Source organism: Acromyrmex echinatior, chromosome 14 (genome assembly GCF_024713525.1).
Source record: "Acromyrmex echinatior isolate Ae372 chromosome 14, ASM2471352v2, whole genome shotgun sequence".
Lineage (NCBI taxonomy): Eukaryota > Metazoa > Arthropoda > Insecta > Hymenoptera > Formicidae > Acromyrmex > Acromyrmex echinatior.
Window position 1 is genome coordinate 4036078 of NC_141865.1, and position 23498 is coordinate 4059575.

The window sequence follows — 23498 nt, forward strand, 5'->3', positions numbered from 1 at the left end:
CGCATTTTGTTTGTCTCTAATTAAAAAACATAATGCACTTATCTGTTTTTAGCATATAAATTGACGATGAAAAAATGTTTTTTGAACATTTCAGAGTAGCTTATAATATGAATCTTTTAATTAAACACTATGGTATCTCTAACTAAAAAAAAAATGAAATTTTGAACAAAATACATTTTGAAATTTTGCTCTTCATATGATTAGTAGGTAAATTTTATTATTTTTCATATGCACAAGAACATAACAATATCGATGAAATGCCATTTTTTAGAAAGAATACAATATTCTATAAGGCATTAATTGCTCTTATTCTAATTACAATTACAGTTAATCAATTAACAATTAACAATTAAATAATTGTAATTTGTTTACAATCTCTTTTCGCAATTATTTCATTTAATTGTTTTCAGCAATTAATAATTACAAAACATAATTACTAATTGAATTAAGAATTACATTGTAATTGTAATTTGTAATTTACATTTGTTAATTGGCTTACAGTTTTGCACAATTCTGCATGTATTCTAATTAGTAAATAGAATACTTATTACAGTTCATTTTAAACTTATCTATGTAACAAAATACTTTTTAACTTTTTATACGTTTTATAATATGATTTTTTAGATTGAAAGAAAAAATCCAGGTCAGTTCTGTAATTCCAGGGATTTTTAGGAATTTTCTAAAATTAAATTTCATGACTTAAGAAGTTTTCTAGGATGTATTAAATTCGAGGATTTAAGGAGGATTTAAGGAGGATTCAAGGACATACAAGGATATAAGACACTGTTTTATATTATCATCTTTTAATTTACATAATTTTCACTGCAAGATTCAAATAAATATTGTTAAATAAATATTTTCATTGCTAGTATTTAAAGAAATTATTTTTTGAAATACAATTTTTTTTACTTAAAATATTTTTTTCAGTGTACTTATTTATGACTTTTAAATAAACATAATTTTTTTTCGTTGCATACGTTCTTTTGCATTTATGTACTTGGCGTATTTTTTTTTTTTTTACTTTTGTAAGGTCTTTTTTATAGAATATTCTTACATAAATTAATAATTTTTTATCGGGAGATCTGTGAGACAAAAATATATACATAGCTTATTGAACGCAGCTCTACATCCAGAAGAACGCAAAGCGCATGTCAAACAAATTAGATCTCTCCGTTCGGTGTGATTCGATGGCTTTCACGATAGTTACTGTGAATTTTTATGTGCTTTTAATTCAGATTAATGAAAAATAAAACGCGGAAGATGAACTTTTCCGAGTTGCGCGAAGCCGGCCAAAGAATCCATCAGCTGACGGCACGCAAGAAATTACGCGTAACGCATGGGACCGAATCAACTTTTAACAGTGATCGCAATTTTTCAAGGTTATATAACCGTGAAAACCAAATTTTATGCCTCTTTTCCATTTCTTATGTCTATTTCTACCAATGTAGATTAACTTTATTCTTGGTTTAACTTGTTTTAAGAATTAAAAAAAGAGAGATAAATAGTAAACTAAGATTAAAGTCATTAAAGTCAATGGCTGCATTCAGCAGAACGCTTTGTTTGCTGTTGGAAGTTTTCTTCATGCTGATTGAAAAAGCAAGAGGAATGATTCTATTTCAGCAGAAAATCATAATACGATTGGAAAACTATGTGTTTTGCTGAATGCAGCCAATCTACATTGGTAAAAATAAGCATTAACTGCGTTTTTCTTTCATGTCTTCTTGATTTGAATTAAAAGCGTATATTCGTGCTTTTGAGCAGAACATGAAAGCTCCAATTTGTTGTAACACGAAAAACTGTCAATTTCTTAGAATACGACGTTATTGGACTAATTATAAATTACTAAATGAAGATGAAAATGTAAAGGAGCAACAATCACCTTTTGTTTTTCCTTCTTGTTCCCAAACCTTGTCCTATCTTCAATGGTGGAAAATGCAAAAAAAGAAAGCGATATCCAAACGCGACAGAAAAGTCTATAAGGATCGACATAAAATTTTGCAACCTCGTAATATTTTACATGTAAGTTGTGCTTATTTATTATTATTGAGATCTTTGATGAATATATTTATGTTGCATAATATTATATAATTTAATTTATTAAATTCTCAAAATATATTATATATTAACCGTTATAATATATTGTATAAATCTTGGTGAAAAAAATCTCATAAGATTTCACAATATTTTCGAAATATTTAAATTAAGCAGATTTTTGAAAAATATCTAAACTTTTTTAGATTTTATAAGTTTTTTTTCAGAAATTATAGAAAAATTATGAAAAAACTTAGAACGTTTCAGAAATCACATAAAAAATTTTGGAAAATAAATAGACTTTTTTAGACATTTCTGAAAAATATTCCAATTTGTATAACAATTCGGAGAAATTTCTTAAAAAGTTATAGGAGGAATTCGGGAGACTTAACTATATGGGAGAGTTGAACCTCAAATATCTCAAATTTCAGGCTAAGCAGTTGTCCGCGATGTATCATACCATTTTGATTTCACATTTCTCGAAACATGATTGCCAGCTTGATAAGTGGAAAATTTGAACGAGAAATATGAAGTAGTTCAACTCTTCCATATGGTCAAGTCTCCCGATTCCTCCTACTATTTATATGTATAGAAATTCTGAAGAATTATGCAAAAAATTCTAAGGAAATTTTTGATTGGAATCGTCTTTTTATTTCTAAGTTTCGTAAAACGTAGGAAAATAAAAAAGAAAGAAACTGGAAGAACATTTCGATAGATATATATTGTGCATTATTATATGCTTACTAAAAAATTTTGCACAGGTTGAAATAGAAGCAGAAAAATACAAAAAGTTGGATAAAGTGATTGCCATGACGGATGTAAATCCACAGTATTTTACAGAATTAGCCGGTAGACCTGTGAAAGAAAAGTTTTTATTAAAAGAGTATATCCAAGATATAAGAGAGATATTAAAAACAAAACTTCTCATTGGTCAAGAAAAAGATGATTGTATTCGTATCGATCAACAATTTGAGCAAGAAACACAACGATTACGACAAATCCAGGTATAAACTTTAACGTAATTAAATTAATATTTTAAGAGAAATATTTATAAAATAATAACAATTACACAAGGCTGCGCTTTACAAAAACAATAAGAAAGAGTGCGGCTAAAATGTGCCGCCAATTCTAGCACTGAAAGGATTAAAATAGGTACTAAATGAATCGCCTAATCTATAATAGCTGCGCATTTAGCAGAGAAAGCAGCTTTGATAACTGTTTTAAAATTCTTCAATAGATATAATTCGAAGAATTGGTTTTTACTGTTGATTCCTTATGGATCTAAATATATAAATCAATCATACTAAAGAATTTTACAATAATTGCAAAGCTGCTTTCTCTGCTGAACACAGCCATTAATAGTGTGTCTGTGCCGCGTTTTGTAGGCTGCTTCGGAGAATCACTATTTGTGTCTATCATTCTATTTTCATCGTCTATTAAATGTGGAACAAAGGATAGTATGACACAAATAATATTGATAGCACGCTCCTTGGAAAAGCATAAAAATATCGCAGCTATAAAAAATCGTTTTGAATTCAGAATTTTGGAACTCTGTAACTTTGGAACGGAAAATAGAAACATATATTTGTATTCAGCTTAACGAGATTTTTCATTTGATTTCTATTTTCTATTTTAACTCTTCTCATACAGTATCGATTATTGCAGAAAATTTTCAGAAATGTTTCAATCTTTCACATCTCATGTGCAATAATTCTGAAAGAATTCTGCAATATGTCATATGAAATTTTAACAGAAATGTTTCTATAATTTATCATAGGCAATAAATTAAAAAATACATTTAAATAGAACAAAAATTATAATATTAAAATGGCTTCAAAATGTTTACTATCATTTTTTTGATCAATCATTTTTTGATCACGATTCAATTTAATGTCATTTTAATGTTATTCTGACTTATTCTACTTTAATTGCAAAAAACTTTTGAATAATGATATTGTGTGGAAACTGCAAGTATGATTTTTTAAATAGTAATTATGTATATATCCTTTTATACATATATACGTAATATGATCAATTAATCAAAATAATTGGCGATATAATTACTATTTTTGAGAAACACTTAAGTTTATTTCAACAAGTTTTAATCTGTAAACAGATCACAAATGCGACTAATGGCCAAAACTCTTAATAAATTTTAAGTACTTCAGAAATGATATTTAAATATATGTTTAATCGATACTTAAACAATATAAATATTATTAAAATATTATTAAAATATCAATCAAGTATATATTTGAACATCATTTTTGTAGTACTAGAAATAGCTGAAATTTTTTTGGTAATATTTCAAAAAATTTTGAACAGACACGATACGCGCGTTAAAAGAATCACTCGCATAACATGTATTTGATTATTTGATTATTTTAATTTTATAAAGGACCCAAAAACAGAGGTTGAAACGTTTACCGTTCAATTTTCTAAGAAAATAATAAATTGTTACAGACTAATAACAACATTAATGTTTCTAGTTTATTCAGTATGATCACAGTACACTGAATATAAAAATAGAATATTATCCTAATATCATGTACTAAGATACTACTGTCGAATTTATTTATTGTACTAGTGCATTAGCAGTTTTTTTTCGTAAGGGCCCCTCTTATTCAAGAACGAAGTTTGTATGTATTACCTAATCCAAACTCAAGTTTATTGATTAAATTTTAGTATTGATCTTTTTGTGGTATAACTTTAAAATAATTCCTTATAATAATTCCTCTCTTATGCATTTTCTGTTCATAATTATTTATCTCTTATATATTTTCTTTTATCATCAATAGCAACGAAAATAATTAGTTTGAATAAGACATTTCATATACGCGCAAGAAATGTCTTCTTATCCATGCGCAAGAAACACCTTATCTGACACTATATATAATATTAATTTCTCAAATGAATATATTTCGACATAAATTCATCCGTTTTACTATTTTATAAAAGCATCGTTGTCAGCGATATGTAAGCGACTTCGACGAATTCTTATCGAAAGATCATGAAAAAAGTATGCAAATGCTGAAGAAAGCGGAATGGGAAGTGAAATTGACGGAAAAGACTGGCACTCGGAAGAATGAGTTTGCGAGACAATTGGGTCATATTAGGTTGGAAATTTATGTCTTGGAAGAACAGTGGAGATTAGTAAAAATGTGCCAGATGTTCCTTTATTGCGTGTCACCTGTCGCTTGGAGGACCAAGTATGAAGCAGAACGGGGCATTATCTCAGTCGATACTCCATCGATAGACCTGTTTAACAGATACAAAACACTAGATGAAACCGTACCCTTGGAGAAATTGATAGGTAATTCTGGGCGAAATGTTTAGCACTTAATACTTTTCAACATTTTTTTTCTTAATGTACGAACAATCATTTCGTGTTAGAATTATTTGAACAGGACATCACTGATGCCGGCCCGACCGTATTGTACTTCGAGGATCCATTCGATTTAATTCGCATCTTCCGGGCAATGGAGACACAGAATTTAAATGCACTCGTATATCTCGAATCTCTCGCTGCCCCGATAGCAGATTTGATCATGACAATCGCTGCGACTGAAGCGCAAATCAAACAAGAGATCAACGAAATTACTTCAATGATCAATGACTTAGAAGTTCGTACCAATTTAATTCGATCGAGTTCACATGATTTACAAATTGAACATATTACATTTTGGATGTTTGAAAAAAGTTTCTAAGATTTTAGTGACAACATTCACAATGAAAAAAATGAAAGATTAATCAAGATAGAATCACGTTAAAAACAAAAATGATTTCCCAAATTTAAATTCATTGATAAGTGCTTACATTTTTATATATAGAACATCTTCTTTTTATAATTCACTCTAGCGAAAATTTTTTTCCTATAATTCTTCATATAATATTTTATAAGTTTTATATATACAAATTTAAAAATTCTCAGAATTTTTGTATAATTTTATAACTTTTTAGAAAGTTTCTCAGAATTTTTATGAATTCTAAGATTTTTCATTCTATCATTTCTGAAGAAAATTTAACAAATATAAATAAAAAAAAGAATTTAAGGTAATTTTCAGAAATTTTTATAAATGTAAAATACGAAAAATTCTTAAAGATATTACAAACTATAAAAATTTGATTACTAAGATAAATTAATTTTTCGATTTATATTGATTGAGTGCTTACTTTTAATGAATACTTTTCAGTGAATACTACATGCTTCTAAAGCATTGGATTTTTATATATAGTATTTCTGAAAAGTGGGGACAAACTTAAAAGGCTGATAATAAGAGATCGTAATGGAAAAATTATTGTTTTTAGAATTTTGTTCAATTATTGTTTTGCAATAATGTTCAAAATGATTCTTCAACCTCATTACCAATAATGTTTAACAAAAATTGATATCTATCGTCTTGACATGTCACCCAACATGTAAATCACATATAAGTTGTTTAATTTGACTATCATCTTTTTAGGTTTATCGTCATTTTTCGGAAACATTCTATACATAAAATATTTCACATAAATTCTAATGAAATATGTTTTTCTTTTTTAAATTCTCATTATATCTTTAACATTAACAATTTAGTCTTACGAATCGAAGTATCCGATAGAATTTCATCATTGAGGCAGAAAATAGAGCAGTAAATCTCGAGGAATACGCTAATTATCTTCTCCGAGATGTTTTTCGATATCTTGTCTGTTCTGAAGAAGTACTCTATCTTCGCGTTTTCGTAGAAGATGCCTATGAGAGTTGCATAGGTCCGAATGACGCGAATCTTGATAGTTTTTCGATGATGACATGGATTGAAAAATTGCACGAGGAGCTTAATCTCCAGCTGGATAATCTGCCGCGCGAAATTGTTCGTGCTTGTGAACGGGAAGGATTCCGTCAAGAGATGAAGATTATAAAGGATGCGGAGGACGCCGCAAAAAAGGTAAATAATTTATATTAAACATTTATCTTTTGCTCGTAAATAAGAGAACAGTAGTCTTAAGAGGTTAATCTCACGGAAAGCCTAAAATTATATGATTTTTAAAGACTTTGTAATTTCAAGTTCAAAATGCATTTATCTTTACGTAATAAGTTAAATTTTATTATCTTAATTAAAATATTGTTTGTTTGTCTTTTACTGTTATTTATTGTTATTATTGTATTATGAGCTAAATAGTTTACTTGTTATTTTTCAATTAAGTATATAGCCTTGAATTTAACATCTCAAATGATTATGTTACACGAATTGTTACACGAATAATTTAACGCAAACAATATCTCAACTTGTAATAATTTGCATGATTGCTAGTTCGAACTAATGCATCGACTATTGGAAGCTCTGAAGCGGGTTATGGAATTACCTGTAAGCAAAAAACGGCCATTAATTCGGCGTTCAGTACCGATTATAATCAAGATGAAGCCGCCATTACGTTTATCGAAACCGACGGATGAGGAACTCCAATATCTCACCTTCTTCACCGATTACTGCAGAGTACACGATGACTTCGTCACATATCGTTCCAAGTTTCCAGATGATTTCGATTTGACATTCAAGAGCAAACAAGATGATATCAAAAACAAAACGATACTTAATGATACATCTTCGAATCAAAAGGAAAAGGAGAAAGAGGAGGAAGAGGAATAAGCAGAAGAAAAGAGAAAATGAATATACTATTGAAAACGTAACAGAATCAGCACATTTATTTGAAAATTTCTCGTGCGTATATATCCGAAAGGATTCTATCAGTCTAATGCGCTACGCATTGTCGATTACTTAGCGCTATTAATAATTAATATGTATACATAAATAGGCGATTTAACGATCAATGTTGAAGCACAAGATAAAATATTCAGAGATAATAAAACACAACAAGAGGCAACTACAGCGTACAATAGAATTCGGGACGATAGTCGATATAAAAACAACAATCATGCTTGATATCTTGATTACAAAGCGCCAATTTATACATTCCTTCTTATAAACTTTATAAGAAGACTGCGATATACACTTTACCTTCAAGTATCTCTTTTTCTTTTTACACACGAGCAACTTTTTTAAATAAAATCTCTATTACTAGAGGTCACACACAGAATGGACCGAAAGTCTGGACAGTCGAATATCTTATAAAAAAAAAGTATTTTTGAGAAAAATGTTTCATAAGCTTGTAAAATTTGAACATCAAAGAGACTTATTTGATCTCGAGTGTATGGATAAGTTCTCAAAGTCAACTTTAATTTTGAAAGTAAACGTCCGCTTTTTCAATTAGCTGATGTCGAGATCTTTTTACTGCCTTTAATTAATAGGTCAAATCTAAGTAGAATCGTAAGGCTCGCAATTTATTCCTGTAAAAATTTATGACTAGTAATTTTAGGCACTGTAAAACGTACCATTATTCATGATCTACGATTTCTCGTAAATTTTATGCAAGAAGTTATGTAAAGTCTGTCTGTAAAGATACTGGATAAAGTTACAAGCCATGTTTGTAAGTACTTACAAGTGACGAGAACATGAATCTTACGATTTAATTTAGAATTGACCCGTCAGTCTTTTTTGAGATATGAGTTGACAAAGTTCAGGTACCGCCAATATTATTATAACATTATTCGAGATGTTCGATCATAACTCAAACCTCTTAAATGTTGTTCGAAGATTTTGATAACGTTTGTCAAAATCAAGACCATTGAAAGTTATTTCTCAAATTTTCATTTTTAACATAAAAATGAAAATAAGAGAAACAATCTGCAATAATCTTGACTTCCAGACTTTTGGCTCATATTGTTACACACACACACACACACACGCGCGCGCGCGCATGTATGTATATATTTATACATATGTGCGTTATGTGTGTGCGCATGTGTATGTATGTGTAGTGTCCCAGAAAAAGTATAGGTCCTTTCACTGGCAGATTTTGTAGAACAACATTCTAAATGAAAAATCTTATACAAAAATATTGAGACTATACTTTTTAAATTATAAACGATTAAAGTTGGCTAATTGTTTTTTTCAACATAATTTTTACAATTAACCCCTTTTTTTTATCTTTTGATACTGCGTCGCAATTGTCAAACAAATATGTATCAACAATTTATTATATATGAATACATTAAAATTGAATTAATATTTGACATTTTTTTTTATTATTTCCTATTTGAATTTTACATGTAGGATAAAAGCAGAGAATGTGGAATAGATTGCTAATATGGAATGGTGGCTTATTTTCTAAAGCATTGCAATTTAGCGGTAATCGCTGTAAGTTGTGGCAATTGCTACCAAACATATCATAACAAGTAATGAGCAAAAAATGTTGCGAGCCCGACAAAATAATGTTTCATCACAATAAACATTTATTTATTTTCATTGCATTAGGAATCTAAAACGTCGGCATCTTTAAAAACGATGTTTTCACAAACTGAAGGGAAGTTTGTTGATGTTTATATTTAGGGATGCACCGGATATCCGAAAAATATCCAGTATCTGATATTATCCGGCACTTTTTTACTATCCGACCGAATAATCGGATATCATTAGTATTCGGCAATATATCCGGTAGAAATTTTATATCATTAAATTGTTGATTTTTTTATTATACAAATGTATAGAAATAAGTATAGATATTCATAATGCTATAACATCTTATACATTGTTACAATTTTTTTCTCTACAATATCTGTTTTTTTTTAGGAGACATTTTCTCGGAATTCGATCGGATATCCGGAAAATATCGGATGTTCGACTCGAAGAAATTGCCTTCTCGGATATCTGATGTTATATTTTATCTGGTAATTTTACGATTCGATGCATCCCTACTTATATTACATAGACGATTTTTCATAATGTATGTATAATATTATGCAGACAAATTATGATTTCTAACTTTTTTATTACTACAAAAAGACTTTCTTTATCATGTGACGACATGCAGATAATGTGGAATGAGGGTTGAGAATATGAGATAGATTCCATATTAGCAACTTATATCAGGGAAGTTAAGTTATAGGATTCCATATCAGCTTATTTGCTAGTTTATCCAATCATGCTATTAGATTTTCTGTTATTGTACAATAAAAAATGTGAACTATCTTTAACTACTTTTCTTGATCAATTTACATAAATAAACAAATTTAGACTTCATTTATTTGTTACTATTACCTAAATTCCACCGATACTCCATATTATATCTCATTTTTTAAACCTCTCATTTTCACACTTTATTTTTTTGTTAATATTGACGTTGGACTTAAATTTTGGTGATTTTCATTTATTGGATATTGTAGCTAATATATTCCTCAAGAATGCTGTGTAAATTTAATGTTTTCATATGCATTTATATCGGAACAATGTTAAAGGGAGGTTCTACTTTGAAGGGCAAAAAAATCGATTTTTTTACATTATTGGCATCTCTGAAGTGTGTAGAATATGCCTGTAAAGGGATTTTTTAATATTCAAAATGTTAAAGCAATTTAAATAATGTTAAAGCATTTTTTTGACTTGTTAAATCGGATTTTGCATCGATCAAAAATCAAGTGAGCTTAATGATATTACGCGCAAAAACAAGCAAGAATCGAAAGAAGAAAAGCTCAAATGCAGCAAAATTTGTTCTCTAAACAGAGGAGAAATTGACTATAGGCCAGGAATTGCTTATTATATATAAGTTGCAAAATATTGTAGTTAATTAAAATCATTATCATCAAATAAAATTTTATTTTTTCGCATTTTTCTCGCATTCAAATTGGTAATGTACAGCTTCAACCCTCCGACTGATTTGATATTTTTTCTCACGTAAACTAGACAATTTTTATGAACCTGGAAATGTCATAAATTTTCCAAAATAACTATTTCTTTGAACAGGTTAAAAATGAAAAAAAATTCGTGATAATTGACACTTAATTTCAAATGGCTGCCATTCTATAAATTTTTAAATTTTTCAAATGAAATAAGTTTCATGGCCCTACAAATTTAATATATTTTAATAATTTTATTGATTTTTTTGTCTCAGATAAACTGTCAATAGCCAGGATTTGCCATCAATTGGCCATGTACGCGCTGCACGTTCTGATGCATCTCTATGCTACAGCCGCTATTTTTTATATCTCTGAAAAAAAATTATTATTTGTACGCTGAAATATGTAAAACATAATGCCAAAACATTATTTTGATATCTCGTTTCTTTCCTTACGAAAAAATATATACATTTTGGACCTCTAGAGTAGAGCCTCCTCTTAATTTAAAAAAACACTATTCCATATTCTCTGCTTTTAATCCTACAACTTTTTTCATAAAATTATCAAAGTACGGAAATTATATAATCATTGTAGCATTGCTATTTTAAAGTGCTGTTAATTTACACCATTAGTTATTTTAAAATAAAATTTTGAAAATAAATTTTCAGTTAAGCACTAGTAAGTGTATCAGTTATGTCAATATTTAAAAGCGAGTCAATGTATAAGAACATCTTTGCAATCGCGTACACGATGTGTCTGAGCGTGAAAATTTGAGATGCTACAATCGACGAATTTTATTCTTTTATAATTTGAAAGGTATTACAGCTATATTTTCGTATAAGACTTTTGTCTTAGAATGTTCCACGGAATCTGCCAGTAAAAGGATTCGCACTCTTTTTGAAACACCCTGTGTATGTGTGTATATATATATATATATATATATATATATATATATATATATATATATATATATAGGATGACTAAAATTGTGTCTAAACTAAACAGTTATTACTTCACAATATATAGGCCGAACAAAACAAATGAAACGTCATTTTGTGAGAGAAAATTCATTTGAATTGTTGTATAAATCAGTCAGATCATCAACATGAATGCATAAAAAGGTTCAAAAATTCGAAGGCGAAGAAAAAAGGTTCAAAAATTCATTTGAGTTGTTGTATATCAGTCAGAGCGTCAACATGACTGCATTAATCGAAGAAAAAAGGTTCAAAAATAAAAAAAAATTGTTTTTAAATTATTGTTAAAAAATACTGTGAATAGAAATAATTTTATCATAAAACTTATGTATAATATCTTTTTTATATCTTGAATAGTTTTTGAGGTATAAATATAAAAATGCTAAAAACTACGTTACCTGCAAAAAGTGATTATTTAAAACTATTTTTTCGCATCATTTAATATTTTCTAAATTCATATTTACATAATCCACATATATATGAACATATATATGAAGTTTCATTAAAAAGTTTCGTATAAAGATTCATGAATTTGAGATTTCCCTTACTTCGCGAGATTTCCCTTATAAGCGTACTTTCACTTGAAGCTTTTTTTAAATCCACATTTGTTGTGTAAACCTTTATAGCATGAACGTGCTCAAGGGTTAATATGCATAGAAAAGGGGGATCACATGATGTTCATGCAGGGTGCCAGAGAGTTAAAGATAATATGACTGTCCGTTCACGCAACTGTCTTGATCGAGTAGTACTGAATATCTCGCCTAATTATTTGCACACAAGCCAATCCCATCACATAAGGAAGGGCCTGATAAAATTTTACAAAATCTATATAATTTTGTACAGTTCTTGCTCTGTAGAAAGAAATGAAAAGCAACTTTTCTTTAATGGATAATACATTCATACTGACATTCATATATGTATAAACTGACTTGTACAATAACAAATGAAAATGATAAGTTTACCCTACAAAATAGCGTTTCATTTGTTTCTTACTTGTTGCGAAGTAATCGTTCAGACACAATCTTAATAGTCATCCTACAGATGTACGTATATACAGGGTGTCTCTAAATTTCCGCATATGGAGTACAAAACATGATATTTTATGTTAAAACAAATAACTTTATTCGTTAACAAAATTGCATCCGACAAGTAATTTTTGCAGAAGAGCAGGTTGAAGTTAACAAATAAGAGCAAAAATTATTTATTGAACGGAATTTTGCTAAAGGAAAAAGTTGTTTGTTTTAGCATAAAGTATTACGTTTTGTACTCCGTATGCGAGAATTTAGAGACACTCTGTATACACGCATGCACGCACACACGTACATATACATACATATATGTACATACGAGTATATATAGGATGTTTGAAAATTCAATCGATCACATTCGTGGGCAGGTAGAGCGAACTAAACTGAGTCGTAAGTCTTCTATCATTTTGCAATTTTCGTAATAAGTTAACAAGATATTAATTACTAAAAATGACCAAATATTCATCAAATATTCAATAATTTTTTTCTCAAATACTATCAACTTTACAAAAAAACTGCGAGACAAAAATTATTTATTTTCTTCTCATAGAACTCTTATTTTTTATTAACTTTTTAGTATTGCATTCTCTTATATATACATATAGTGGCAATTATTTTTATCAACATGAGAAAATACGATATTAAGAAATTTTGAAAAAATTCTGAACAAAAAATTCTCAGAACTTTGTAGGAAGAAGATAAACAATTTTTATCTCTTGCAATTTTTCTGTAAAGTTAATAGTATTTGAGAAAAAATTATTTTAGAAGACCAATATTCGGCATTTTTAGTAATCAATATCTTGTTAACTATTGCGAAAATTTCCTGGTAGAGGACTTTTCGACTCAGTTTAGTCCGCTCTATCTGCCTAAAAATGTGGTCGGTTGAATTTCTGAACACCTTGTATATACATATACATATATACAGGGTGTCTCAATAACTATTATCACCTTAGATATATTTGAATCTACAATATAAAGTTCAAAGGGAAACTTATGTTACCAAAATTGCATGGTACAAAGGTAGCTATCGTATAGCGATAATCATTTTTATCCGGGTAGAGGCGCTTCGGAGATTTTAAGATCAACTTCGTTTATTTAAATGGAATTATATGATTTTTTAAATGTAATATGATATTCCATTAATTATTCTGCATATAAAAATATTATGGTACAGATATCAAAAAACTAACAGTTTATGACACATTTTATACTTTATTTTGGCACATATTGACATGAATATTAAACATCTCGTAAACTATTAATTTTTGTATGCGTTAATAAAATAAATCAATTGGTATAAAGAAAATACACAGTTGCTAACACACGCGCGCGCGCGCGCGTGTGTGTGTGTGTGTGTATATATAGGTAAAATTGATAATTTTTTAAATAAGCAACTGTGTTTTCATTACACCAATTGATTCATGTCATTATTATGTTCATAAAAATATTAAGGTACGATTATAAAAAAATTAATAGTTTACAAGATCTTTAATATTTCATATCAATTATATGCCAAAATAAAGTATAAAATATCTCGTGAACTATATATATATATATTGATATCTCTACCTTAATATACGTATGCATACATGTATATTTTCTAGAGACAATAGTAATTCCGCGACATATACAAATGACAAATAAGTGAGTTCTTGGTTCTTTCTAAATTTTTTTGTACTTGGATATTAAATATAAAAAAAATATTGTGTTTTAGTGCCATTATTAATGATTTTTGAGAATTTTTTAGTTTTAAAAAGTATATGTATAGGTAACATATTAGGCATTAATAACGTTGTGGCTGAAGGCGTGTTCCGATATACAGTACTGAAAATCTACAGTATACGTAACGTAAACTATAGATTTTCAATACTGGCAGTGCATATTGGAATACGGCCTGAGTTATTCCATCTTTCGGAAAACTTCAGTTCATTGTCTTACTCTCTTTTGTTCTTATTCTTTTATTTTTTTGTTTATCCAATACGTAAATTACTACATAATTTATCCGAAGAACAGCTCTAAGCGGCACAATTTATTGACATTAATAATCATCAATAAATAGCAGGGCGAAAGGAACTCGAAAGTTTTCCATAGAAACATATAGCGACATTTCGATGAGCAATATAATCTCATTAAAATCGCAAACATATTCATTCATTAATGATTCAATTAATGATTTATTAATGATCATTAATGATTCGATTGATTCTGTGAATTAAAAGAATAAAATTAAATCAATATCAAAAAATTTTTTCTGCACTATATCAAAGAATTTATAATAGCTATAACATATAAAAGTGCTTCTTTAAAATTCCAATATATTTTCAATATGTTTAATGACAAAGGTTTTATAAAAAAAGTTTATGAAATAAGTAACATCAAATTACTCGCATGTAATTTTAAAAAGAATATATTGCTGTGTTGTTTTATATTTAAAAATATGGCAATAATTAATCTTTGCAACAAAATATCCAATTTTGCAAAGTAATTTATGACGACTTATATTGTCACAGATTTTTTGACATTAATTAACTTCGTTGCTCGTGTTAATGCATCTTTGCATTTGAAATTTATGTCAGCATGAAATTACAACTTTTCCGATTTATTTACAATTATTTACTTACATTTATACCACTTTCGCATCGACTCTTTTTTCTTTGTCGCAACAATAGATTTTCCTCAGTCGACTAGCATCGTCACACATTTATATTTACGATCATTTTAATCATTACATTGTTGCATACAAAATAAATCTAATTCAATATAAAATTTAATTCAATTATATAAAGAGAAGAAATACTTACAATATAATAGCACAATGTCTATATCATTTCAAATTTGTAAATTTATTTGTAAATTTGTGCTGAATCACATTGCAGATGACAAATTAATATTCTTATAATCTAGGACTCGGATCGAATCGATCTGGTTATCAGAGGCTGTACTCAATTTTCAATTCCGGTTCTTTTATCGATAATTTCGGACTTTTTCAGTTACTGAAAAAGTCCGAAATCCAAGTGATTTCAATTCTTTCACCGATAATGGTGACCATAATTTGGACTTCAATTTTTTTTCGGTTACGGTTACGAGTGTATGTTTACCTGCTAAAAAGATAATATGATAAGCATAAATTGCATATTTAAAAAATTCATATTTATTAAATAAAATGTTTATTGAAAAAAATTTTTTTAAATATAGAATGAAAGATTATGTAAATAGATCATTGTAAATAGATCATTTTTTCAATTGCTACAGCGACTAGTCAGGAGTCTTAAAATCAACTGCATGTCTAAGAAGCGTTAAAAATATGAATGTACCCATACAGCATACAAACTTGCAGTAACATTGTAGAAATGTTGTAATATTACACATTGCGCTGTAATATCGCTGCAACACTGTAGGTATTAGGAATTTCAATATTTTATAATTTATATTACGGTTTACAAATCTTGCAACATTGTTACAGAAACATTAAAAAACATTTTAGCTTTTGAGTAATGAACTGCTATCACATGTAGAAACATACGTCAATTACACGTTATATGATAATTATTTCCATTCATTTATGACTTCTGTACGCTGGATGTGAAAACACTTGCCGCGCAAAATGCAATATGGTAATCAATGAAAATGTTAGGAGTTGTAAGCTTATTGGTTACCGGTATCGCATTTTGTCGCGCGACAAGTATTTCCACGTCCAGTGTGAGAGCCATTAGGAATTATAGTGTTCGTTGAAACATTTGTTGTCACCGTCACGCGACAAGATTTTTCAAACTTTATAATCAACTCTCATAATTTTTTGAAATATTTGGATTAAAAAATTTTTTAAATATTATAAAGAAAATGAAATAGAAGCGTGGAGTTTCTTAATATTTCCATTTCACTAATTAAGAATATGTACAAAATAGGCATACCTGCATAAAGTGTAAAATATATATCTACATATGTAAAATTTAAAAAACATATATACCTGCACATAAAATTTGCAATTAAATACAAAAGATAATAATTATAATATAAAATATATATTGATTAGTTCTTTTTTTGCATTTTTTAAAATTTATATTACAAATTATATTTCAAATTATATTCAGTAATTATAAAAGAATTATTTTTAATAATAGTGCGCAATCTATTTGCAATATTATAACATTGCATGAGATATATCTGCAATCATTTTACAATCTTTCTGTGCTGTATGGGTAAGATTACAAACATACTCCACTCACTGTTCTTCTTTCCTTCATCGCTCTATCCTTCTCGCCTTTACCGAAAGTGAGGAGAGAGCGAGTGGATGGAGAAAAACACTGTGATGCCTGTTCCCGATTTCCTATCACTGGGTGGCTATTGACTATAGCTGACGCTCGGCTAAGAATACGTATGTTTGGTGGCTGTCGACTGTAATCGACAATCGTACCGATGAAGTTAAAAAATCTGAACCGAAAACCGAATCAAATCGGACCGGAAAACATTTTTGGTCCAGTTATCATTTCGGTCCATTAGCCTGCACAATATTTCGATTTGGTTATCGATTTCGGTCTGACAAAAATAGCGATTACGGTCCAGTTATCGATTTTGGTTTCGGTCCGATTCGAGTCCCTGAATTGATAAAAGAATTTGTAAATGTTTGAAAGTTACACTATTCAAGTATATATTTTTTTAGTTTTGGCGTCGTAAAAGCATTTCATCTTACATTTAAGCAATAAATAAAAAGATTACTAATAGATAATATATCGATTTCGAAAATTGCATAAACTTGAACATCAATAATCTCAATTTTTAATTAAAAAATGTTATATGCAACAACCTAATAGGAACAGTAATTATTAAAATCCCCCATTTCTATTTTTTCTCATATTCACATGCAGCTCTACACTGATATATACTTATATGTACACGCAAGCATACAAACACACACACAGATACACACACACAGATACACACACACACACACACACACACACACACAAAATCTAAAAATCGATGCTAGTAATTCCAACAGCATCTCGCTGAGAGTGAAAGTCAGAGGGAAGTGATCGCACCCTTTGTGATCACCGTTCACTTCTTTCGAGTTAATGTGCTATGTCCTCATCGCAATTGGAAAGAGAGAACGAGATGGAAGTTGTGGAAAGCGTCGCCAAAGGAGAGGCTGTCCGCAATCGACAATATCAGAAGACGCATGTGCAGTCTTCCGAAGCCCTGGCCTACCTGGCCCGTTTCCGATTCAGTTTGGCCAATTTGCGTCGTTTCAATATCAGCTGGTACAGTGTGTCCAAGCCTTCGTGAAGTCCTTCGCCTGTAATAGCGCACGCTGGTTGTACACGAATACAAGCGCTGCCTGGCATTCCGGTTAATTCTAACACTCCCAGATGCTTCTCTAGTTCACTAACTTCTTTCGCACCTATATAATAGAAAGTTAACAAAATAAAGCAAAATGTTTATATTATTCTTAACTATTCCATAATTCAACAAACTACGTTTCTAAATAAGGCCACAAGTAAGTTGCAATGCTTTGCTCAATAAAAATTCGCGAAAAATTTTTATATTAAGTATTTGCATAAAGTTTATTCGTATATCATTTTCCACCATAATATACATATCAGAAAGACTAATGGCCCACAATGGAGGAAATATTAGGAATATCGAATAGGAATAAATATTAAGATTTCAATCTACCAGAAACCGATATAAATGGTATCTGAATTCATAGGTTGAAATCATAATATTTATTCCTGTTCCTAATATTTGTTCTATTATGAGCAGGCCCGTATTCAAAAGTTGTATAAATAGAACGAGACCCAAAATTACGAAATTCGCACATTCAATTGATAATTATTAAAAAAATGAATAATTAAATAATGTTTACTCTGTATTTATTTATATTAAAAAAAATTTCTTCTATTTTTTTATAGCTTCATGTGTATGTAAGATACCTCAAAATCATGCGAGATATGTCTATTTTATGACAGATTTTTTATTATTATTAGTTTGTAATATCTTATATTTTTTGAATTATAAATTAATTTTTCCATCAATGGAAATTCAATATTTAATAAAAATGCGCTTGTTCATACTTTTATATAACTACTTGTAGTGTATAATATAATTTCAGAAAAATACGATGTATTTTCACATGACGCGGAAATGACAAACGCATCGTGCGCGCTACGGTCATTTATACCAACTGCTACGAATCAAGTTTGCATACAAAAAGAAATACGTTTACTGCGTCATGTTATGCAAAAAGGTTTGAGAAAAAAAACATGTCAACTAAATATGACAACAAAAATGGAAATAAATAATTAGGCAACAAAAATAAAATGATACTTTCCAATTAAAAAGATGTCTTTGAAATATAATTTATAAATTTTAAATAAATTTTATAATATTAATTATACCAGGCAAATCTTGTTTGTTGGCGAGGATTAGGATCGGCACACCCGCATTGTCCGGACTTCTCGCCGTTCTGGTAAGCTCCATTTTTGCCTCCTCAAGCCGTTCAGTATCGCAAGAGTCAACGACAAAAATAATACCATCAGTGCATCTCGTGTACGATTTCCACAGCGGCCGTAGCTTTTCTTGCCCGCCAACGTCCCACACAAGAAAATTAACACCTGTGATCAAAAAACATACTGCGTTTTAAGGTGGAAAAAATCATAACGACGTGACACGGGCATCCAAAAATGCTGTCTGTGACTTGTTGCATTTATAATCGAATCTTTATACTTAGTTTAGTCATTGCAAACCGAGCTATTTCTCTAATCTAGATAGCATTCATCAATTTCCAATCTTTTCTCAATCTTATAACAGTAACACACATGTTAGATTTAGATCAGAAATATGTTTGAGTAAAAATTATATAGTAGGACAGTAACAGTAGAAATAATTTACAGAGATTCAATTAGTAAAAAACAAGGAAGCAAGAAAAGGTGAAAAAAAATATGAAGATTCAACTGTATATGTCAAATCTTAATACAAAATTAGATACTTATATAATGGCTTAATAAATATAAACAATAAATAAAAGAAGCAGACGCAAGATGTTCGTATAGCGAAAGTCATGTATTTAAAATTCTTATATTAATGTTATGAAATAATCATAGACATTTCGGCCCAGATTTGGTCACCTTCAGTATATTGTACATACAAAATAAATATAAATGTTAATCAATTAAATTTGACAATTAATTGGTCCAATCTGGGTCAAAACGTCTACGATTATTTTATAACATAAGAATTTTAAATACTTGATTTTTATTACGAATATCTTGCATATGACTACATGCTCCTTTTATTTATTGCTAATACAAAGTATTCTAAAAAAAATGTCGTTAAAAGGATGTTTTATTTTTTAGTTAATTTGATTTTTTTTTCTTATTGAATATATCGAAAAAAATTATTGTTTATTGTAACTTTCTCAGTACTTTCGTCCTATATATCTTTATATACGAGATTTGTATTGAATTTTATTGATATAAATTTTAATATTTGGTATTAATTAAAGCGAGTAATACCGTTGAACTTCTTGAAAATTCGTTCGCGAAAAACTCTTTCTCTTCGATCACTTGTAACTTGAAAAACATCAACAGTTTTGCTGAAAGGAAGATCAATTCTAGATTCTTAGCCAACGAGACTATCACAAAAACGACGACTGAAGATCTATTCTTTTTAGCTTAAGTTCTTGCACGGTTCATCTATTCTCTTTTTCTCTTCAACAGGCCTTAAAATTGGTGGTTTTGAAATACGCTTATTAGAAAAAGACACAGATGGTCAAAGACCAAAGATGGAAAATTGTGGGAGATGTACCTTTAGCTTTTCCGATGCCACCGCGAATTCTCTCGCAGTTAAAGCCAATAGTCGGTACGGTATTGAGATACTGATCGAATTTCAGTCTGTACAGGGCGGTCGTCTTCCCGGCGCTGTCGAGACCGAGCATCGCCACGTGCAGGGGAGTTCCTGTGGGAAGTGCCTCGAGCAGACCGCCGCTCGTGCCGCTTCTACCCATCCCAGCGCCCATCCCTCTCCCTCTCTCCCTCCCTCCCTCTCTCTCTCTCTCTCTTACTTTCTCTCCTCCTCCCTCCCTGCCTCTCTTTCCTTCCCTATCTCGTTCTCGCTTCTTTCTACTAGCTTCAATTCTCTTTCTCTTGCTTCTTCTCTTTTCTATTTCGTTTTGATCCGGCCTAGCATCTAGAATTCTCTTCTTCCTCTGTGCTGCACGCAAAAAATATCTTCCTTCTTCAAATTCAACCTTGAGTCCGCTACTGCGAAGTTATCCACTACCGCATCGTCTGAAAGCAAGCGCGTTCCACAGTTAACGCCTCTCGACCGGTTCCACCCGAAACAGGTGTCCATATCTCGTCTAATAATAAGTAGGACTCGATTTCCATCGAGGTCAGTGTCTCTTTCAATATTAACCGAATTACGGTGAATGTTGTTTTCTTCTTGCAATCACTAAAGCCTAATCTATTATAATGTGCTTTTTGCTTCCAGTTCTTGTTTTTTTGTTTATTATCTTTTTTGCCTTTTCGCACACAGTTTTATCGACAATCGTGTTTCTTGTCATGTACTTCTCGTTTCTTCAAGTTCAGAAGTTCAAGGGCACGGAAGAAAGGGCATGAAACAGGAACAAAGAGCACATTGTACATTAGGCTTGAATTATTAAAATAAATTAAATAAAGGAGTAAAAACGTAATATGTGTATCCAATATGCGTGCGGGGGTGTGTGTGTGTGTGTGTGTGTGTGTGTGTGAAGGGAGTGCGTACAGAAATCTTAGAAATCTCTTTCGAATAAAACTTTCACCCTCCTTTAATCAGACTTTCTAGAGTTGGTCGCGAATAACTGGTAATTTGCTTATTACCATATCCACCGCACGGATCGAGTTCATTATTTACATCGTCTAGGTCGAAATCCCTGAATAAATATTTTTTTATTGTCATTGTTTCATTGTCTCATGTAAAGTAGGCTGCACAGTTAGAAAGAAATAGAGTCATCTTACTTACTTTCGATGTAGAACGATTACAAGGAGCAAAAAGAACCAAACAAGTAAAAAACAAATAAAATGTAATACTTCCAATTACATGTTACTTTATCAATACTAAAAATTATCTTAATACTTCAAATGAATGATATTGGATCATAATACGCATGTATACGCATAGACGAGAAGTCAAACAAAGAGATCATATTAAATTAATTTTAATGAAAATAAAAGTCGATGACACATTTAACAAAATCTAGAGGATCAATTTGCATGGAATATCATACATGCAAGCAATATTTAACTCGACTGTTCCGCGTTTGACTCATACATTAAAAACTTCGATATTTTCCAGATCCAATGAGTGTGAGAAAAGCGTTCTTTTACCAGTTCAAGCTAATTATAGTTACATGGAATCTATAATCGAATATCTTGAGATACAAAAGTCAACAAATTCTGTAAATCAAACTCTTATTTGTGTTGCATCATAAGAAATTAAAAGATGATACATTCATAAAAATCATGAATCTGATTTTCTGTGAACCACATTAAAAAGATAATGCTTTACACGCTTACAACCCTCTATATATAATAAATAATTTTTTTCCAGAAAAATCAAAATTATATACTAAAAGTTATTATTATCGAAGTACTCTCCAATAATCATAATAGTAGTTAAATTTTATTTTTGATTTGACTTATCACTTGATGCATAATCATGACATTGGACATCAATCATCTTTCAACATCCTTAAATATCTGACATCCTTAAATATTTGACCTTCAACCACGGATAGGTTTATTCATTTTATCTTGAGTAACTATGGAGGTAGAATAAGTGAAACCCTGGAAAATCTGGATTTTTGAGTATCTTATCAGAAAAATGCGGTGTTATGGGTGACAAAGATTTAAAAGAATTTAGACTACTCTCAATCAAATATTTACATATTCGTTCACTTACTGTTTCTTCTAATGTGAAGCTTTCTGAAGTTCTAGAAACTAAATGTATTGCGAATTTATGGTATATGTTACAGTCAAAATGTTAACTCAGTAAATGTATACATTTACTGTAGTCAATATATACATTTACTACACGTAAATGTATACATTTTTGTTACTAATAAGGGTATACATGTATTAAAGTTAATACTTTGATTATGACATATATGCATATTGAATGTATAATTAAACGATTAGAGAAACATTGAAACCGCATGCATGTATTCATAATTTATTATCCCATTTGGATTCGTCAATGACGATTGCAACATTAATTAATTAAAAAACCGAGTAAATAAGAGCAATTAGGAATCGGCGCTGTAATTGATGCACTTAAATAACTAACCTTGGTGTCTCTAAAAATTTCACATTAGTGAATATACAGGGTGTTTAATAAGTAACGATAAAACTCTCGCATAGGGATAGAACGGACTAAACTGAGTCGAAAAGTTCTCTATCATTTTATAATTTTCGCAACAATTAACAAGATGTTAATTACTAAAAATCATCGAATATTCATTTTCAATAATTTTTTACCTACTATCAACTTTACAGAAAATTATTTATTTTCTTCTCATAAAATTCTGAGAATTTTTTCAGAATTTTTTAGTATTTTCTTATGTTGGTAAAAATAATTGCCAATAAGAAAATGCAGTACTAAAAAGTTGACAAAAAATTCTGAAAAAATTCTTAGAGCTCTATTAGAAGAAAATAAACAATTTTGATGTTTATCATAATCTTCCCAAACAACGGTTATACTATCTTGAAACCTTGAAAGTTTAGA

The 23498-nt window shown here is 29.7% G+C and overlaps 2 protein-coding genes across 5 annotated transcripts in view; one reads left to right on the plus strand and one right to left on the minus strand.

Annotated features, from left to right (window-relative positions):
• The first annotated feature begins 1062 nt into the window (after positions 1-1062).
• Positions 1063-7893, plus strand: LOC105143978 (cilia- and flagella-associated protein 100). The gene is made up of 7 exons (XM_011052596.2): positions 1063-1379; positions 1812-2019; positions 2793-3035; positions 4990-5344; positions 5425-5654; positions 6633-6956; positions 7323-7893. Exons 1-7 carry the CDS (start codon positions 1240-1242, stop codon positions 7656-7658), a joined length of 1836 nt encoding a protein of 611 aa, XP_011050898.1. The 5' UTR covers positions 1063-1239; the 3' UTR covers positions 7659-7893.
• The window catches only part of Arl4 (ADP ribosylation factor-like 4), a 31534-nt gene continuing 15718 nt past the window's right edge, over positions 7683-23498 (minus strand). For 2 of the 4 annotated variants that reach the window (XM_087413559.1, XM_087413558.1), the window contains 4 exons: positions 21153-21313; positions 20544-21025; positions 19136-19351; positions 7683-18138 (listed from right to left, as the gene is read on the minus strand). In XM_087413559.1, the coding sequence (XP_087269685.1) occupies positions 17942-18138; positions 19136-19351; positions 20544-20754 (624 nt within the window). In that variant the 5' untranslated portion in view covers positions 20755-21025; positions 21153-21313 and the 3' untranslated portion in view covers positions 7683-17941. The remainder of the gene's footprint in view (positions 18139-19135; positions 19352-20543; positions 21026-21152; positions 21314-23498) is intronic. The other 2 variants (XM_087413560.1, XM_011052595.2) reach the window with 1 other exon arrangement.

What these genes read in the sequence shown, in the direction of transcription:
- LOC105143978 (XM_011052596.2), top strand. Translation starts at nt 1,240, where the DNA reads ATGAAAAATAAAACGCGGAAGATGAACTTTTCCGAGTTGCGCGAAGCC. An exon ending in CAATGATCAATGACTTAGAA is followed by an intron (nt 5,655 to 6,632) that starts GTTCGTACCAAT and finishes AGTATCCGATAG; the next exon opens with AATTTCATCATTGAGGCAGA. An exon ending in CGGAGGACGCCGCAAAAAAG is followed by an intron (nt 6,957 to 7,322) that starts GTAAATAATTTA and finishes CATGATTGCTAG; the next exon opens with TTCGAACTAATGCATCGACT.